Source organism: Haliotis cracherodii, unplaced genomic scaffold (genome assembly GCF_022045235.1).
Source record: "Haliotis cracherodii isolate W230 unplaced genomic scaffold, xgHalCrac1.p SCAF_12, whole genome shotgun sequence".
Classification (NCBI taxonomy): domain Eukaryota; kingdom Metazoa; phylum Mollusca; class Gastropoda; order Lepetellida; family Haliotidae; genus Haliotis; species Haliotis cracherodii.
This window is the reverse complement of record NW_027266267.1, coordinates 8,537,501-8,555,000: the sequence shown is the minus strand read 5'-3', so window position 1 is coordinate 8,555,000 and position 17,500 is coordinate 8,537,501. Positions and strand designations below refer to the sequence as shown.

The 17,500-nt window shown below is 37.0% G+C and overlaps 1 protein-coding gene across 3 annotated transcripts in view; it reads right to left on the bottom strand.

Annotated features, from left to right (window-relative positions):
• Positions 1 to 17,500, bottom strand: part of LOC139458163 (nephrin-like) — a 109,409-nt gene that overhangs the window by 56,086 nt on the left and 35,823 nt on the right. For all 3 annotated transcript variants that reach the window (XM_071239493.1, XM_071239494.1, XM_071239495.1), the window contains exons 2-9: positions 6,623 to 6,913; positions 5,866 to 6,174; positions 4,963 to 5,103; positions 4,031 to 4,150; positions 2,809 to 3,090; positions 1,313 to 1,399; positions 678 to 848; positions 1 to 51 (exon numbers count right to left, since the gene is read on the bottom strand). The exon at positions 1 to 51 is cut by the window's left edge and continues 189 nt beyond it. In XM_071239493.1, the coding sequence (XP_071095594.1) occupies positions 1 to 51; positions 678 to 848; positions 1,313 to 1,399; positions 2,809 to 3,090; positions 4,031 to 4,150; positions 4,963 to 5,103; positions 5,866 to 6,174; positions 6,623 to 6,913 (1,452 nt within the window). The remainder of the gene's footprint in view (positions 52 to 677; positions 849 to 1,312; positions 1,400 to 2,808; positions 3,091 to 4,030; positions 4,151 to 4,962; positions 5,104 to 5,865; positions 6,175 to 6,622; positions 6,914 to 17,500) is intronic.

Here is a 17,500-nt window from a genome sequence, read left to right as displayed (position 1 = left end):
GTGGGACGTGAATTTCCGCGTTGTTCGGACTTTCCGTCAGTGTTGGAGGTTCTGGAAAATCAAATTAAGTTTACTGTATCGTATATACCGTATTTGACGTAATAAGCGCCCACGGCGATATTTGCTAACATATTGGCAAGTGAACAATCCCAATTACCACCCCTTCCGATTGATCAATGTACACAAGACTTATTTATTCGTGTGTAATACGCACTCGTGTGTTATATGCACCTCTAATTATGGGCAATTAAATTCTGGAAAAATATATTTGTCGTATATAAACAGTGAGGCCGTCAGCATAAACCACGAAATTTATCTTTCAACAATGTTTTTCCACCAAAATAATATTCTAATAAGAGCCCCCTATTTCTAATTTTGAGAGCGCCCTGGGCGCTAATTACGTCGAATACGGTAGTTATAGGAGTTTTAAGTGTTGATAACTTTCAGTCAATATATGATTCTCACATTTTTTAATACAGGTTATCAATTGATATTATCAATATCTATATAATAAAGTGTTCGGCTTCAAATACTGATACATCTACATAAAACTTCTCAAAATTCAAATTGAATTCATGTCAATTTTGCTAATATGAACTCTGCTTTAAATAATAGAAAATTGGCAGAGATGATGATGATGATGATGATGATGATGATGATGATGGAACATAATTTACCATTCACAGATAATGAAATAGTGCTTGACTGTCCCCGTCCGACTTTGTTCTGCGGCGTACAGATATAATCCCCGATATCAGACAAACGTGCGTTGTTTATCCGATACGTGGCCGCATTCTGGGCCTGGATAACTCCGTCTTTCTTCCACTCAAATGTTGCTGCAGGAAAACCTGTGAAAATTAAAATAAAATTTGACAATAGATGAAAAAACAACTTCACAACATCGCATCATACATAGGTTATCCTGTGATGTTTCTTCTTACAAACATCATAGGAAAAATGGTATAAGAAATTCAAGAACAATAATTCCCAAATGCAAATCTTTCATTTTAAATTTCACAAGAACTAATTTGCAGACTTATTCAAGATGGAGAATGTAAACATATTGATTTAGTAATTTTAGTTCCTTCATAAAAATATATTGCAAATAAACAAATAAAAATAAAAAATCATTTCAATCAATCATTCTTAAATTCCAGCTAAAAAAAATCAATCCTTTAAAAAATGATTTTATATTTCTTGTTTACTTATTCTACTTTTTTATCAGTTTGTCTCAATTTATTTCCAACTTACATTCTAAATCCAATCAACTGATAGCCATGTGTCCTGACAATCTAAGGGAGATAACTCTTACCTTCTGGGCTGGCGGAACACTTCAGCTCCACGCTGTCCCCCACGTTGTAGTCACCGACCGGTCTGATAAACGCACTCCCGGGGGGGTCTGGGGAATAAACAAACCATCAACTACATCTATCACCCACAGGCGTCCACAGGGGATACAGCAGCAGTGATATGGCATCACAATGTTCTGTAGGCCATTGTGATGTCATCTGTTACCATGACGTCACAATCATGATGACATCAGTCATCTCTGCCATTAAGGCTGGTCAGTTGTACTTTATATACTCAACACACTGGTTATAAATGTTTACAAACTGACGAAGTTTGAAGAATGATTCTTGATGACAAATAGCCTCGTGTCTATTGTAACAGGGGCGCTCGGGTAGCTTAGTGGTTAAAACGTTCGCTCGTCACGCCGAAGACCCAGGTTCGATTCTCGACATGGGTACAATGTGTGAAGCCCATTTCTGGTGTCCCCCGCCTGATATTGCTGGAATATTGCTAATAGCGGCGTAAAACCATACTCACTCACTCACTCACTGTTGTAACAAAATATATATTAACACCTCAGAGTTTAAACTTTATCTACTTGAGCTGATATATTTGATACTTGGGTGAGATTCTCTATACACCAAGAATCACTTCACTGTATTGTTTAAGTACACATTTTGACATCCAACCATGAAGATCTTGGTGAGAATAGGTCTTCAGCAACCCATGCCGTAAAAGGCGACTATGCTTGTCATAAGAGGCAACTAACGGGATCGGGTGGTCAGGCTCACTGACTTGGTTGATGCATGTCATCGATCCCAATTGGGTGGACAGATGCTCATGACGTCAATCACTGCATTGTCTGGGTCAGATTTGATTATTTCCAGACCGCCGTCATATAGCTGGAATATTGCTGAGTGCGGTGTTGAAAACAAACAATCGAACAACATCACTGGATTAAATGGACCAGAGGGTCAGGCTCCAGACTTGGTTGAGTGCACGTCTTCAAAGCCCAACAGCATGTATTTTGCTCATAATATCACTGGATTGTCTGGTCCAGACTCATTTATATACAGGCCGCCATATACAGTCAAGTCTCATTAATCTGACACTTGTTAATCCGACAATCGGCTTTATGCAACACTAATGATGGGAACCGATTAAATCAGTGCTATTTAGACCCGTTAATCAGACAGTCTCGCACACCGACTAGGACACACCTAATTTGCAACAAAATGCTGAAATCAGTCTCGTTAATCCAACACAGTGATCAGCGTACTCCATGGTCATCTGCCCGCGTGTACATAGCCCCGTGATTTGATGCGAGACGAGTCGGCAAGTGGCTGCATATTTCAACGGCTGCAGAGATAAACTTGCTCAACAATAAACAATTATCTATCTAATTTCATCTATCCGACATACTCATTAATCCGACATAAACATATGCAACCAACAATGTCGGATTAACGGGACTTGACTGTAGCTGGAATATTGCTGCATGTAAACTTAAGCACTTACATTCGACATTGATGTAGGTGAAGGCTTGTTCCATATTATTGACTCCCTCCTCGCCTGAGATTTTCAACTGACTCCACGCTTTACACGTGTAGTTTCCTGCATTGTCGCGGAGAATACGACTGAACACCAGGTGGCGACTGTTGTCAACGCTGAATGGTCCGGGGGAGATCCGTTCCCAGTGGACCTGGTATGGCTCTGGATTAGCATCGTAGTTGCACGTGATGTTCAGTGATGAGCCCTCTTCTACCGTTCTCGAAGATGGGACTGTTAGGACTGGAGGATCTGGAATGAGAGTTATCTCCCTTAGCCATACATGCAACAAGCTCCAATGTAGGATACCTTCGTTCCACTCTTGAAAAGTTCCCTCTAACTCCAAATGTAGTGGCATTTATATTTGTGTGTATGTCTTTGGGAATGAATGCTATTATAGTGAATTGAGAAAAGGTTTACAACTGACTTACTCAGACGAATTGGTTTGAAATTCCAGACTTACGGAAAATCCACCAACTTCACCCTTACATTATGACCATAGCAATTACATGATAGTTCAATAAAAATAGAATTTAAATTAACAAACAAACAATACAATGTAGATGGAGGAAGATTATTCAGCGTCACAATTGTCATCACTTGTTTGTAAACATAATGGTCAGTCGGTTGCAACTCCAAGCATGGTTGTATGCTGTCTGTTACTGTGGGGAGCTTTGACTGGTAACTTGAATATTTCCCTCTGACACCAAATGTAATGACGTTGATATTTGTGTGTATGTGTGTATGTCCTTGGGTGAGGTAAGGTGACATGGGGTTTAACGTCACGTCCAAGATTATTGCACTTATATAGCGACGTGCATGTACGTGTGTGTGCTTGTGTAGCTGCTTGTACTAGTCGGGACTGATGCCGATTTACATTGCTAGCTCACTGAGATACCATGCCGCAGTTTAACATGAATACCCCACTCAGACACAGTATACTGACTCCGAGCCGACCAGTCCTTCTTTTAGCCCCTTAATGCCGAGCGCCAGACAGGGTAACAACTTAACGTACCATCTTTTAACGGTATGACGCGGCCGGGGATCGAACTCCGGACCTACTGCTCTCTGGGCGGACGCTCTACCCCTAGACCATGGAGGCGGTCGTATGTCTTTGGGAATGCTATTATAGTGAATTGAGAAATGTTTACAACTGACTTAGTATCTCCCAAGGGGAGATGAGTCAACTCACATATGACGTTGAGCATAATGGTTCCGTTCTTGGCGCCGTTGATGCCGTTGTTAGCAATGCACATGTACTCTCCAGTGTCACTCTTAATGGCTGGCTGGAACACCCGGCTCTTGGACACTCCTGGAAGTAAAACAGAGACACTGTGTCAGGAGAAATATATTGAGGAATGTAGTTATTTTGTAGCAGCAGTAGTAGAAATAAGATACTCTCTTCATTTTCAATTAAGACTTGACAAAATTACTTGCATGGGCTGTATTGGATTCATGTATTTTCTCAGGGTCATTACTGTATTTTACTGGTGCTTCATTTTCTCAGGGTCAATACTATATTTTACTGGTGCTTCATTCAATTTTACATCCAGCAAATACAAACCCTGACGTTATTGTGCCTTTTCTTAGACATTTGTCAAACTCTCAGTTTGTCATTCATCCCTGGTTGTCATATGCAGCGAAACTTTGTATTCCGTTAACAAGATCATGTTAAAGACATCGTATCTTGTCATGGAGAATCCACGTGAGCTTAAAGTTCTGCTTCCATCACTCCCCTTGTCTCAAAGTTGTGAAAGTTTAACAGTGTCTGTCCTGTCTACCTTAAATACTACAGTCACTGGTGGACCCAGAGACAGGGGGAGTTGGGGCAGCCCTACTTGTTCAGGCACCTAGCATCTCCACCTATTTTATCTGACTACAGGTGAGTTTATCTGATTACAGGTGTGTTTATCTGACTACAGGTGAGTTTATCTGATTACAGGTATGTTTATCTTACTACAGGTGAGTTTATCTGATTACAGGTATTTTTATCTGAGTACAGGTGAGTTTTTCAAGCTACAGGTGAGTTTTCTCTGACTACAGGTAAGTATCTAATTACAGGTAAGTTCATCTTACTACAGGTGAGTTTTTCGGACTACAGGTGAGTTTTTCTAATAACATTACCTGTGAGGGGTTGACCATTTTTTCGCCAGGTTACCGTGGAGACCGGGGGGTTGGCATCGACGATACACACCAATGTGGCGTCCGCTGCATCTCGAATGTTGAGCAGGTCATCAAATGGTGCGAATGTTATAAATGGGGAATCTGAAAATAGGAAATTCACAACAATTGATCAAGGGATCATTTCAGAATCATAAATCTCAAGAAATGCGATTAAACATCAGATTTTTTTAATCAACATTGAAAATAATGAAACTAAACTTATTCTTACTCTGTACATGTTTGGACCATACTTTCTCAGAATATACTCCAAATGTTTAAAGATTTTAGAATGAAAAAAATAAAAATATTACGAATTATGGTACCAACATATTTAAATTTGAATACTAAACAAAGTATCAAAAGTATGACTTGTTATCATAACTGAATCTCAGTTTTTGAAGCCTTCATCTTTGAACAAAAATGTTTTTTGAGATAATTATACAATCCCCATCACTTGTCCTTCAAACACTCTAAAACAAAAATAAACTTTAATCTTTATGTTGACACATTTTCTTTGAAAAAGCTTGCAAAATGGAGTTCAATCTTTGTCGAAATATCAAAACTACTGTATATGACCGCGTATAAGCCGAATTTTGAGGACCAGAAAAAAGATTCTGTAGAAAGGGGTCGGCTTATCCACGGGATACACTTTCATGATAGTATTTTTCAGATCGTGATCTGTCAGAAACATCGGCTGAATGACGGTCCGATAGATTACAACTTCCCAAAAGTTTGGAAGTTGCCACGACTAGAGCCTTTATTGTTATAAATTATCAATAAGGTTATTATTATACACCAATGTTGTCATTATTAAAAAAATGTTATGCATGTTACTACTTCCGATAAAATATTAATAATACTTACACTGAACTTGTAAAACTTGGAATGTCCCGAGTGGATTTTGTGCATTCACTTCATTAAAAACAACACATGTATAATTAGCTTGGTGATCAGTCCTATCTAACACAATAGCTAAATGACTAGACGTTAACCCCCCTATTGTAGGAGCTGGGTTATTAATAATATTGTCAAGCTGAACTTGTCCATTTTTTAACCAACGAATTGTTGGGTTTGGGTTGCCTCCCCTTGATTTACAGGTGAGGCCCAGCACTTGGTTCTCTCTGTACGGGTTCCCCGTGGCGTTAGCTTCGATGCTTGGTGGATTTGGAGGCACTGGAATTATAAAACAAACATTGTGTAACAAAAAACTCAACAGTTTAGGAGAATGACTTTTGAAAGTTTATATCTACCTACATTTGATCTGGCCATTGTGCAAAAGTAGATTTTAATCTTCATTGACCCTCAACCTGACCTTTCACCCTCAACCTCTAACCTTATCCTTGACCTTGACCCTTAAAACTCAAACCTGACCTTTGACCCTGACATGGCATTGCTCATGATAAATCATGTTATTTCTGACCATATCAAAATATATCAGATCCAACCTTCTCTAGTTAGGAAACTTGAATGTTACTTTGTATAAATATTTCTTACACTCCAATGTAACTTATCAAAAAGATTTCTCCTCATTTTTCAATCACAGACTTTAATAACAGATATCAAAAGGAACTACAATTAAATACAAGAATATTATCAGCAAAGTAACAAAATTAATACTTACGCAAAACGGTCAGATTTGCTGCCTCAAGTCCAAGATCTTTCACATTGCATATAAATTGTCTATTATCTTCTTTTTTAATATTTGTTATAACTAAATTAAACTCTCCTTGGATGATGTAATTTTCCGGTGCATTGAATCGGTTGCCATCTTGAAACAAGATATTGTAAGTAGAATCATGCCAGATGACCGTTCGTGCTCCTCGGTCATTAAGTTCACAATGAAACGTCACGTTGCCTCCGACCGCCACACTCTGGCTCTGGGGCTTCTTCTTCCATGACAGCGCTGATGATGCTGCAAGACAAAATGTAGACATTAGCATTCCGAACAACCAGAGTCATCTCCCTTTGGTATGTACAAAAAATCAGAGTAATCTCCCTTTTGTTTCAGGGGAACGAGAGTGATGTCCCTTTAGTTTCCACACAGCCTAATCAATAACTAAACAGTATTGATAATCCGTCATGTACATGACCACCCCACTAGGACTGGGTCAGGTAACTCGGGTACTCGGGTCGGCTGGGTACTGAGTAGGACCTGGGTATCCACAGGACTACCCGGACCCGTGGTTAGTCACATGATATATTGTTTAATGACAAAAATTATTTAGAACACTATAAATCACTAATGTTCACATTTCTTTCTGACTATGCACACATTCCTTCTGACTTTTATGTGTTTTAATAAAAATATACCTTCAGTCAACCTTAGTGTGTGCATGACCAGATCGTTTTATAGTGTACAAAAATACTTTCTGACCGGGCTCTTGTCAAAAAATTCCCAAGCGACCATTTTGTACCTATCTCTTGAGACCTACAGCGGGTATCTGGGTAGGGTCAGGTAAATTTGGATTGTCCCAGCCCACCCCCTCAACATGCACTGGCTGACACTACAACCCCCCAAAAACATCCCCACCCCCAATAGTGAAAGACAATATCACGACTGGGGACAACAGAAATTTACCCATGTAGGGAATTGAACCTGGACCTTCAATATGATGAGTGAACGCTTTAACCACTTGGCTACCCCACCGCCCTTGCTTTGTACAGCCAGTCATCACTAGAGACCATCAGCTATATCTTACTGGCTGTCAATTTTAAAGGGAAATATTTTTACGAATCTTGAAAGCACAGCTAGACCTAAAATATCTGTGAATAGGTCCATCTAAGAACTCTGTTTTTCCGTGATTTTATTTTAATCTTTGCTAAATTTATGTCAGGCCTATAAACAAACCAGAAAAAACAAACATTTTAGCCGATTTTATTTTACCTGATTTTTAAGACGATGTGTTAAAAGAAATGGCTGCGAATCCACAGCTCATCAAAGCCTCTAGTGAGACTACGACGTGCAAAGATGGACATTCATCCACTCGTCTCCTCATTCCTCGCTCCGAACACCGTTTTTTTTTAAACCCCTTCTCGCCTCCTAATGACAAAATAATAAGCAAATCCCCTTGTGGGCCCCTCCTTATCACTCCCTGATCTAATCAAACTGTGTTTTATTTAAAATGGGAATTTAATTGCTGGTTATTTTGGAGGCTATTAACACTATGAGCAAAGATCTTCTATCAATTCCATGTTAATCAACGCTTGCTGAGGAGGTGTTTTTTAAACTCATTTGGTTCGGGTTTTTTCAATTTATTGAACATACAAATGTACAATGTTTGCAATTGTTTAAAAACTATTCCAGTAATGATATAGGGATTCAATTATTTATTCTTTCACCCAAATCACGGTCAATTTACATAAAATGTTACCAAAACATTGGTCTTGGTGTGGCAATTTGTTTGAAAGCAAATCAAATTCTCTCATTTGGCTTCCTGTTATGCTGAGTTAATTGAAAATTAATTTTTTCCCCCCATTTTTTTAAATACAGATCCTCTTTGTGGTGTTTATTTTACTTTACACCTGTCCCTTGATTCCACAACAGGAAACAGTTTTTTTTCATGGTACATTTTCATCATGAGGAAAGTTGTTCCCGAGTTATCTCCCTTTGACCATGAAAAGTTTCAAATCTTCACCAACATATTTTCATTACATTTCGGGTATCAAGAACTTATCAACACCAAAACTATTTCAGAACTTTCAGAATTAATGTCTAGATTGAGATTTTTGTGAAAATAAAACATCGCTGAAAAGTAAAATTGGATTTCAGACATACCTATCAATCAAACATAAAGATCAAAATGCCGCTGTTAATCCATCGCTGCCTGTTTAATGGTAGGGTTTATTCTAACTTTCAAAAATAGTTTATGGTGATAAGTTTTGCCATTTTGATCCTTTGCTAGCCTCAGTGAAATTAATGAATAATTCTGTGCCGTAATAAAAATGTCACTGCATGTTATACAGGAAATATTAGTCAGTTCATAATATCCCATATCACAAGATTTTATATAACTGCATATTTTTTATCTTCATCACTGTATAAAATTCAATAACTGATAGCCGATTCTAAGATGCTTTGGCGTGTAATATCACATGAAACTGAACTTACGATTGTTATATCAATAGAGGCTTAAATCAAATTTGGATCTTTCTCACTGAAACAGAGACCAGACATTTATCACACGACAAAAACTCTGAAGGCTGTAAAATCATAAAACTTTCAATCAGAGACACTTTGATTGCTTCCTGACTTCCGACCAAAGCTGAAAGATTCTTCAGAAATAATCATGATTGCAACCAAAATCGGTCTCCGCCAAAGACGGATATGGTAGAAAAATATTAATTAATGTTGGTTTCCGTGAGTAAACACTTTAAGATGCGATGGGATCTGATGTTTATATTAGTTACCGTGGCGATGTGATTTGATCAGAAGTATTGACTTGTGAATTCATCGGAGATTCATTCATGTCTGATTCAGCCAGTCATGAAAGATACATTTTGCAGATATCAACATGACGTTTATAGCCTACAAAGACCACACGGAACAAATTCAGGACATTTTACACCTTTCATCAAAAATTTATATTCTCCATAACATTCAACTATTTGTGATAGTAGGCTATTTATAGTGCTTGTTGCATTTTATCATTCAAAATAGGGACATCATGATAATAACAACATCAGTACTTACTACAGAATTACCTACAGAACTTGCTACAGTATTTACTACAGAACGTACTACAGTATTTACTACAGAACTTGCTACAGTATTTACTACAGAATGTGCTACAGTATTTACTACAGAACGTGCTACAGTATTTACTACAGAACTTGCTACAGTATTTACTACAGAACTTGCTACAGTATTACTACAGAAAGTGCTACAGTATTAACTACAGAATGTGCTACAGTATTTACTACAGAACTTGCTACAGTATTTACTACAGAACTTGCTACAGTTTTTACTACAGAACATGCTACAGTATTTACTACAGAACTTGATACTGAATGTGCTACAGAACTTGCTACAGTATTAACTACAGTACATGCTACTGTATTTACTACAGAACGTGCTACAGTATTTACTACAGAACTTGCTACAGTATTTACTACAGAACGTGCTACAGTATTTACTACAGAACTTGCTACAGTATTTACTACAGAACTTGCTACAGTATTTACTACAGAACTTGCAACAGTATTTACTACAGAACTTGCTACAGTTTTTACTACAGAACATGCTACAGTATTTACTACAAAACTTGATACTGAATGTGCTACAGAACGCGCTACAGTATTAACTACAGAACGTGCTACAGTATTAACTACAGAACGTGCTACAGTATTAACTACAGAACTTGCTACGGTACTTACTACAGAACTTGCTACAGTACTTACTACAGAACTTGCTACAGTACTTACTACAGAACTTGCTACAGTACTTACTACAGAACTTGCTACAGTACTTACTACAGAACTTGCTACAGTATTTACTACAGAACTTGCTACAGTACTTACTACAGAACTTGCTACAGTATTAACTACAGAACTTGCTACAGTACTTACTACAGAACTTGCTACAGTACTTACTACAGAACTTGCTACAGTACTTACTACAGAACTTGCTACAGTACTTACTACAGAACTTGCTACAGTATTAACTACAGAACTTGCTACAGTACTTACTACAGAACTTGCTACAGTATTAACTACAGAACTTGCTACAGTACTTACTACAGAACTTGCTACAGTACTTACTACAGAACTTGCTACAGTACTTACTACAGAACTTGCTACAGTATTAACTACAGAACTTGCTACAGTACTTACTACAGAACTTGCTACAGTACTTACTAAAGAACTTGCTACAGTACTTACTACAGAACTTGCTACAGTACTTACTACAGAACTTGCTACAGTACTTACTACAGAACGTGCTACAGTATTAACTACAGAACTTGCTACAGTACTTACTACAGAACTTGCTACAGTATTTACTACAGAACTTGCTACAGTATTCACAACACTTTTTGATATAGTGCACATTCTGCCAGTCTTAGTGCTACAAATGTTGCATGACTTTAGCACCAGAATTAATAACCAAAATTTGATAGCCACTGAAAATACAATAAATATTTTTAAGATGTATTATCAACACTTAAAAAAAGAAAACCCAATTGCCGGTACTTTGAAAGGTTTGTTGTTTGTTGTAAAAGACATCATGTCATTACTATAGCATCAAATCTCTTTTCCACACAAAGTGTCTATTTCATACCAATTAGTCCAGCTGCTGCTGCCAAAGAGGATGAATTGCCCCAAGATCCACCATCCACACAATCAGCTTGCTAACGATCGGACATCGATAACGGAACCGCCCATCATCAATAAAAGATTCTGGGATCAATTTACTGACACTCATGCCGAGAAAAAATGATTGCACTCGCTAACGTAAATAACTTGTCTTTATAAGAAGGAGCTATTAATAACCGGGCGATCTGGTCGTATCACATTCTTTGTAAATATTGTTGGAAATACACAAGCTTATTATAGCCTCTTGCTTAGAGATCTGCCTTTGGTCAACATGGTGCATTATTATCAATTCATAATGCATTATTATCAATTCATAATCCATAATGTGATGTAAGTGTTATTTGGAGACGTGACTATAAACAAATACCTGGACTCACAATAATGAAGGTGAAGGTGAAGGTGAAATTGGGTTTAACATGGTGTCCAAGATTATTGCACTTATATAGCGACGTGCATGCACGTGTGTGTGTGACTGCTTGTACTAGTCCGGACTGATGCCGATTTATAGTGCTAGCTCACTGAGATACCATGACACAGTTTAACATGAATACCCCACTCAGACACAGTATGCTGACTCCGAGCCGACCAGTCCTTGTTTTAGCCCCTTAATGCCGAGCGCCAGACAGGGTAACAACAAGTACCATCTTTTAAAGTCTCTTGGTATGACGCGGCCGGGGATCAAACCCCGGACCTTCCGGTCTCCAGGTGGATGCTCTACCACTAGACCACGGAGGCGGTCTTATCCTAAGGTTATGAAGAATACAGTAGAAAGTGGATGATTTGCCACCATGGTAATTTGGACTCAAAGAATGGTGGATTTTACTTCTCTACTTTTTGATACTGAAAACTAGGGTTATGACATGATCCTGTCAAATAATGAAGCCGTCAATATCAACTGCATTTGTTTCCATATCTATCATTTCAAACAATAAATACCCCTTCATAATCAACCGTTGACATTTTATGTATAATAATATCATCAAATATGTAATAATGATTGTTTTGTTTTGTGTGTCTACAGGAATGTAAATTATGTATGTCTGTATATATGAATATATGAATCATAATGTTTTGTCTTTTGAAATTGCATATCCCGTTATGGAACGTTTCTGCAATAAATATTATCTTATCTTATCTTAACAAACTCAAAGGGACCATTATTTTTAGTTTGTAATAACCGTGGTTCGTCATAAGCATATATTCAGCATATATACAACAAATGGCTGGGACTAAAAAAAAAATTGTTATATCGGTCAGTTCGTTATAAGCGTTTTTGTTATAAACATATTTTACTGTATTTGAATACTGCTCCTAACAGGTGTCCATCAATATAATCAAAATCATATCTTTACTCCGATACGATGCCTCTCTGCATTAAGATCTAAGGACCTCCAAAGAAGGTTGCGGCAGATGAACCCTCAGCCATCTTTGACCGCCCTGTCCATAAGAAGGAGTGAGTGAGTTGGGTTTTTAATGCTGCTTTTAACAGTATTCCAGTCATATCACGGCATGTCAGCTTAATGTGGGAGGAAAGCCCGAAGTGATGCAGGTCTCAGACGTTTACCACTTCGGTGAAACCCACGAGCACGGGTATGGTGCTGACAGACCTAGAAACATAATCGGGGCGAACCGGGATTCGAACCCACAATCATAGGTTTCTGGAGTGCCCAAGGGACGCAACTCTGCAAAGCGAATCGCGGCGCCTCTATTGGAAGGATGAGTGTGCTCTTGATTCAATCGGCTGTCAGCTTTCTAAAATGATTCAGCTATATTTTTTACCCATTTCTCTTTGGAAATTTCAACTTGTGCTATATATCATGGTTAACATTTATACTAAGTTATCCTATGATAATTAGATCCACATCAAGTGCTTTTATGAGTTACCATGGTGTAATATTCATACATCATTTCACATAATAGTTTAGCAAGTATTACTTGCTAAACTATTATATGAAATGATGTATAAATATTACACCAAGCATATATAAAATATCACACCGTGGTGACTCATAAAAGCACTTGATGTGGATCTAATTATTATAGGATAACTTAGTATAAATGTTAACCATGATATATATACCAATTCTGATACAAATACGATATCGAAAGCAGGATATCAACTGAATGGTATTGAGCAACTGATATCAACCATCAACCTTATGTTCTTTACAAGCATCTGCATAATTAATATGCGCAATACCTAGGTCACATGACCATCACGCAGCTATCACATGTTCCTGAACACGAATATCGTCGATTTCACCACCTGCTGTAAAACAATATTGATCTTAGAGACGGAGGTAATGTTGATTTCATCAATGACATAATCTGTCTCGTAATCATTATTCATATTTGCCTTGCTCACCTGTCAGATCTGTATATAGAATAAACATGTTGCCATGACAACCAATAATAAACATTAGTCCAGTGATACAAGGAACTTGAATGAATAAGGAAAAAGGGAACTGAAGTCTTTATAAGAATGTTGCTTTATTGTGCGTACAGCGATCAAATACTGTATTTATCTGTAAAAATAACACTGACGTCTCAACAAGCTTTGAGCAGTATTTCAGTTATATCACGGCGTGTCAGTTTGATGTGTCAGGAAAGCCCGAAGTGATGCAGGTCTCAGATGTTTACCACTTTGGTGAAACCCACGAGCACGGGTATGGCGCCAATTGAAATTCAAACACACGATGATAGGAATTCAAACTTTCTCAACCTCCATGCTTAAAATGTGAAATGCATTTGCTACAGTTGCTGCAACATATATTCCTTGATAAAAATTCTCAAATTTCAAGTTAACAGCTTTCCATTTCTGCAACTTTGACACCAATTTCAAAATGATTTGTGGCATGTTTAAGTAAACTTCTACAATTTGAAACGATATAAATATATACCCGTATATATTTCTAAACAGCCTAGAAACGAGATAACATTTCATTTAAGTACCGGGTAATTCAATTAAATGTCAAATTACTAAATGATTATGTCAAGTATTAAATTCTCTTATACTCATTGTTTAGTCTTAAACTTATTCTTTAAAAAAACAAAAACAAAACAGAAAAATCTTTTCACTTTCTCATGAATATCAAAACGTGTACAATGAATCAAATAATGAAATGGAAAATGGGAAAAAAATATAATGTCATGAAATTACAAAAGCAATATATTCATAATATAATTCATTAAAAACACTCTCTCATTTCAACCTTAACGGTGTTATTTTCAATGTCAAATAAAAACGTAAACGTAAACCCATGAGACTCCATTCAAAATGCAACAGATTAAAATAATTTCTCAAGATATCAAATTAATTTGCCCACTACACAGCAGTGGACATGGTAGTCCCAGAGTATAGAGTGTCTAAGACTTGCTCAAATTTCTAAATGACATATGTCAATTCTTCTACAGCATGTGTAGTCCAAGCACAGGTGCACAGCGAGCTTTCCGTTGCGTACATTACAGCGAACACTACACGGACAGGTCTCAGGACATACGATTCCTTTATCTTCGCCAAATCAAATTTGGCCGACATTTGATCAAGGGCTAATATAAGCCTTCTTTTCATTAGTATGGTAAGCTATGTTCATAATGAACACGCTTATAACGAACTGACCAATATAATGAACTATTTGTTGTTATAAATGCTGTATATATGCTGATAACGAACTACGGTATTACGAACTGACCAATATAATAAACTTAGTTTTTAGTCCCAGGTGTTTGTTGTATAAATGCTGTATATATGCTTATAACGAACTACGGTTATAAAGAACTAAAAATAGTGGTCCCTTTGAGTTCGTAATAACCGTAGTTTACTGTATTTTGTCATAATCTACTCCAAAATATAGACCAAGTAAATATGAATTAAATAGACTCTGTAAACAGGAAATATGTTATCAGTTATATTTATTTTCCTCCCTTGTATCATGGGTAATCTTGTCACAATGTGATGAATCATTTGATTGGTCATTTTCAAAAAATGTTAAGTGTAAATCGACCGAAATTGTCCCTCGTTTCTATCACATCGATTATTTGATTTAGTTGTTATATCACGCCACAGTCCGGCCATATTGCAATGATATGTAAATAATCAAGTACTGGCCACAAACCAATGGTTGATAATGTGAGCAACAATTCTATGCTGCCACGGTACAATGAGGCATGACTTGCTGTTATCAAGACAACAAGCCTGATGAAACTAAATCGTTTCTTCCGACAAGCAAAGAATGCTATCTACTCTAATCCACACTCCACAAGGACATCTATTTTTCTCATTTGCATAGAGTCTAATTAGGGCTGTACTCTGTGTTTTACATTACAAATCAATTTCCCCCCAAAAAATATTGTAGTGAGTGAGTATTGTTTTAAGCCACTTTTAGCAATTCCAGCAATATCTGGGCGGGGGACACCAGAAATGGGCTTCATGCAATGTACCCATGTCAGGAATCGAACCTGGGTCTTCGGCGTGACGAACAAACGCTTCAACCACTAGGCTACCCGATTGCCCCACAAATATTGTAAACTATTAAAGGGTTAAAATAGAAGTTAGAACTACACATTGTGATTAATTAGAACCCCTCATCATTGTGATTAATCATATTTAATGTCTGTTCTGCAGAACATGCCACACATAAAATAACAATGTATATGATCATATACTATGAATCATCCACCTATTGCTTGTCGTGAATATTGACCGAAATAAACAGCTGTGCAACTGGCATCGCTCTTGACTGAAATCAACGACATTTATTTGAACAGGTCATATGCATCAGCCAAGACTAACGTATAACAATACGTCACTTTCTTCTTTGCTTCTCTGTAATCTGGATAAAAGGCTTGATTGATTGATATACAATCCATTTGAAGAAATCTCCGCAAAATGTTACCTTTTCTTTCAAGCTAGAAAACGTCTAAACACTTTCCCAAAAATACAAATTATTTTGTCAATAAGTGATCAATGACTGAGAGTTGTGTGTGCACTTAATGACAAGCAGGGACTGAACTGAGTTTAGAACCTGTTTGAAAAAAACACTTCCTCCTTCAGAAGTCACACTGAAATTGAAAACATTGTCACGTTACCGATTTCTTTGCCAATGCGTCTCAAGTACTTATTTGCAAAGCAGTCTGTTTGATTCAAGGAATGCTGGTATTCAATGATTGTTTTATATTTATTGCGAGATAAAATGAATGTACCCTTGTTTTCATGTTCATAACAATACCTCAAGTCATATAATTTATACCTGCCATACCGCTTCAAGTTGTATTACCGGTAATTGTACATTTTCATAATACCGGTACTACAAATTATTTGTATATTTTTAAATTCTATTACTGGTATAGGTACCATATAAAACTACTTCAAGTTAGCTTCTGTGATATGAAAAAGATCCACATCTTATTTAAAACTTTGACATATTTCACAATATATGACAAGAAACTTGAGTAGTTTTTAAATTTATTAAAAGAATAAAAATTATTGTTTTAACCAAATTCTGTCAACATTTTGCAAAGTTGGACACCTTGATCAACCGAGTTGTCTGGTGACATGATGACTTTTGAAATCCCCCAGAGGTATCAGGTACAGGCTGTGGATCTGACATTGAAAATATAATATGCAGAGAAACATCCATAGCATCCCCGATAACCATCTCGTTCCCTGACTGCTGTGGTACTCCGCGTATCACCATCGTGCTTCATCACAGGTCAGGAAAGGTCAAGGCTGAATGTGAACACATAGTGTCCTGTTTTATTTACTGTACATTTAAATGTCTTAAAGATCTAGGGCCTCCATGGAAGCATATATCAGAAAAAGATTGGTACTGAGTAATACCGGTATGTTGGAATATTTAAGTGAAATATCTTCCTTTAACACACATCTCAAAACAGGCATTTTCCTTTTGTCATTATCAGTTTTATTACAGTATCATCAAAGCTTAATGGCTTACTGCACAATGTCCATTAATAATAACATTGAAATATTTTGCATAAATATGGAAGCATTTTGCTTATGTAAATGTTACTTAACAATTTATAGAAGCATTTTGCTTATCCAAATGTTACATGACAATTTATAGAAGCATTTTGCTTATCCAAATGTTACATGACAATTTATAGAAGCATTTTGCTTATCCAAATGTTACATGACAATTTATAGAAGCATTTTGCTTATCCAAATGTTACA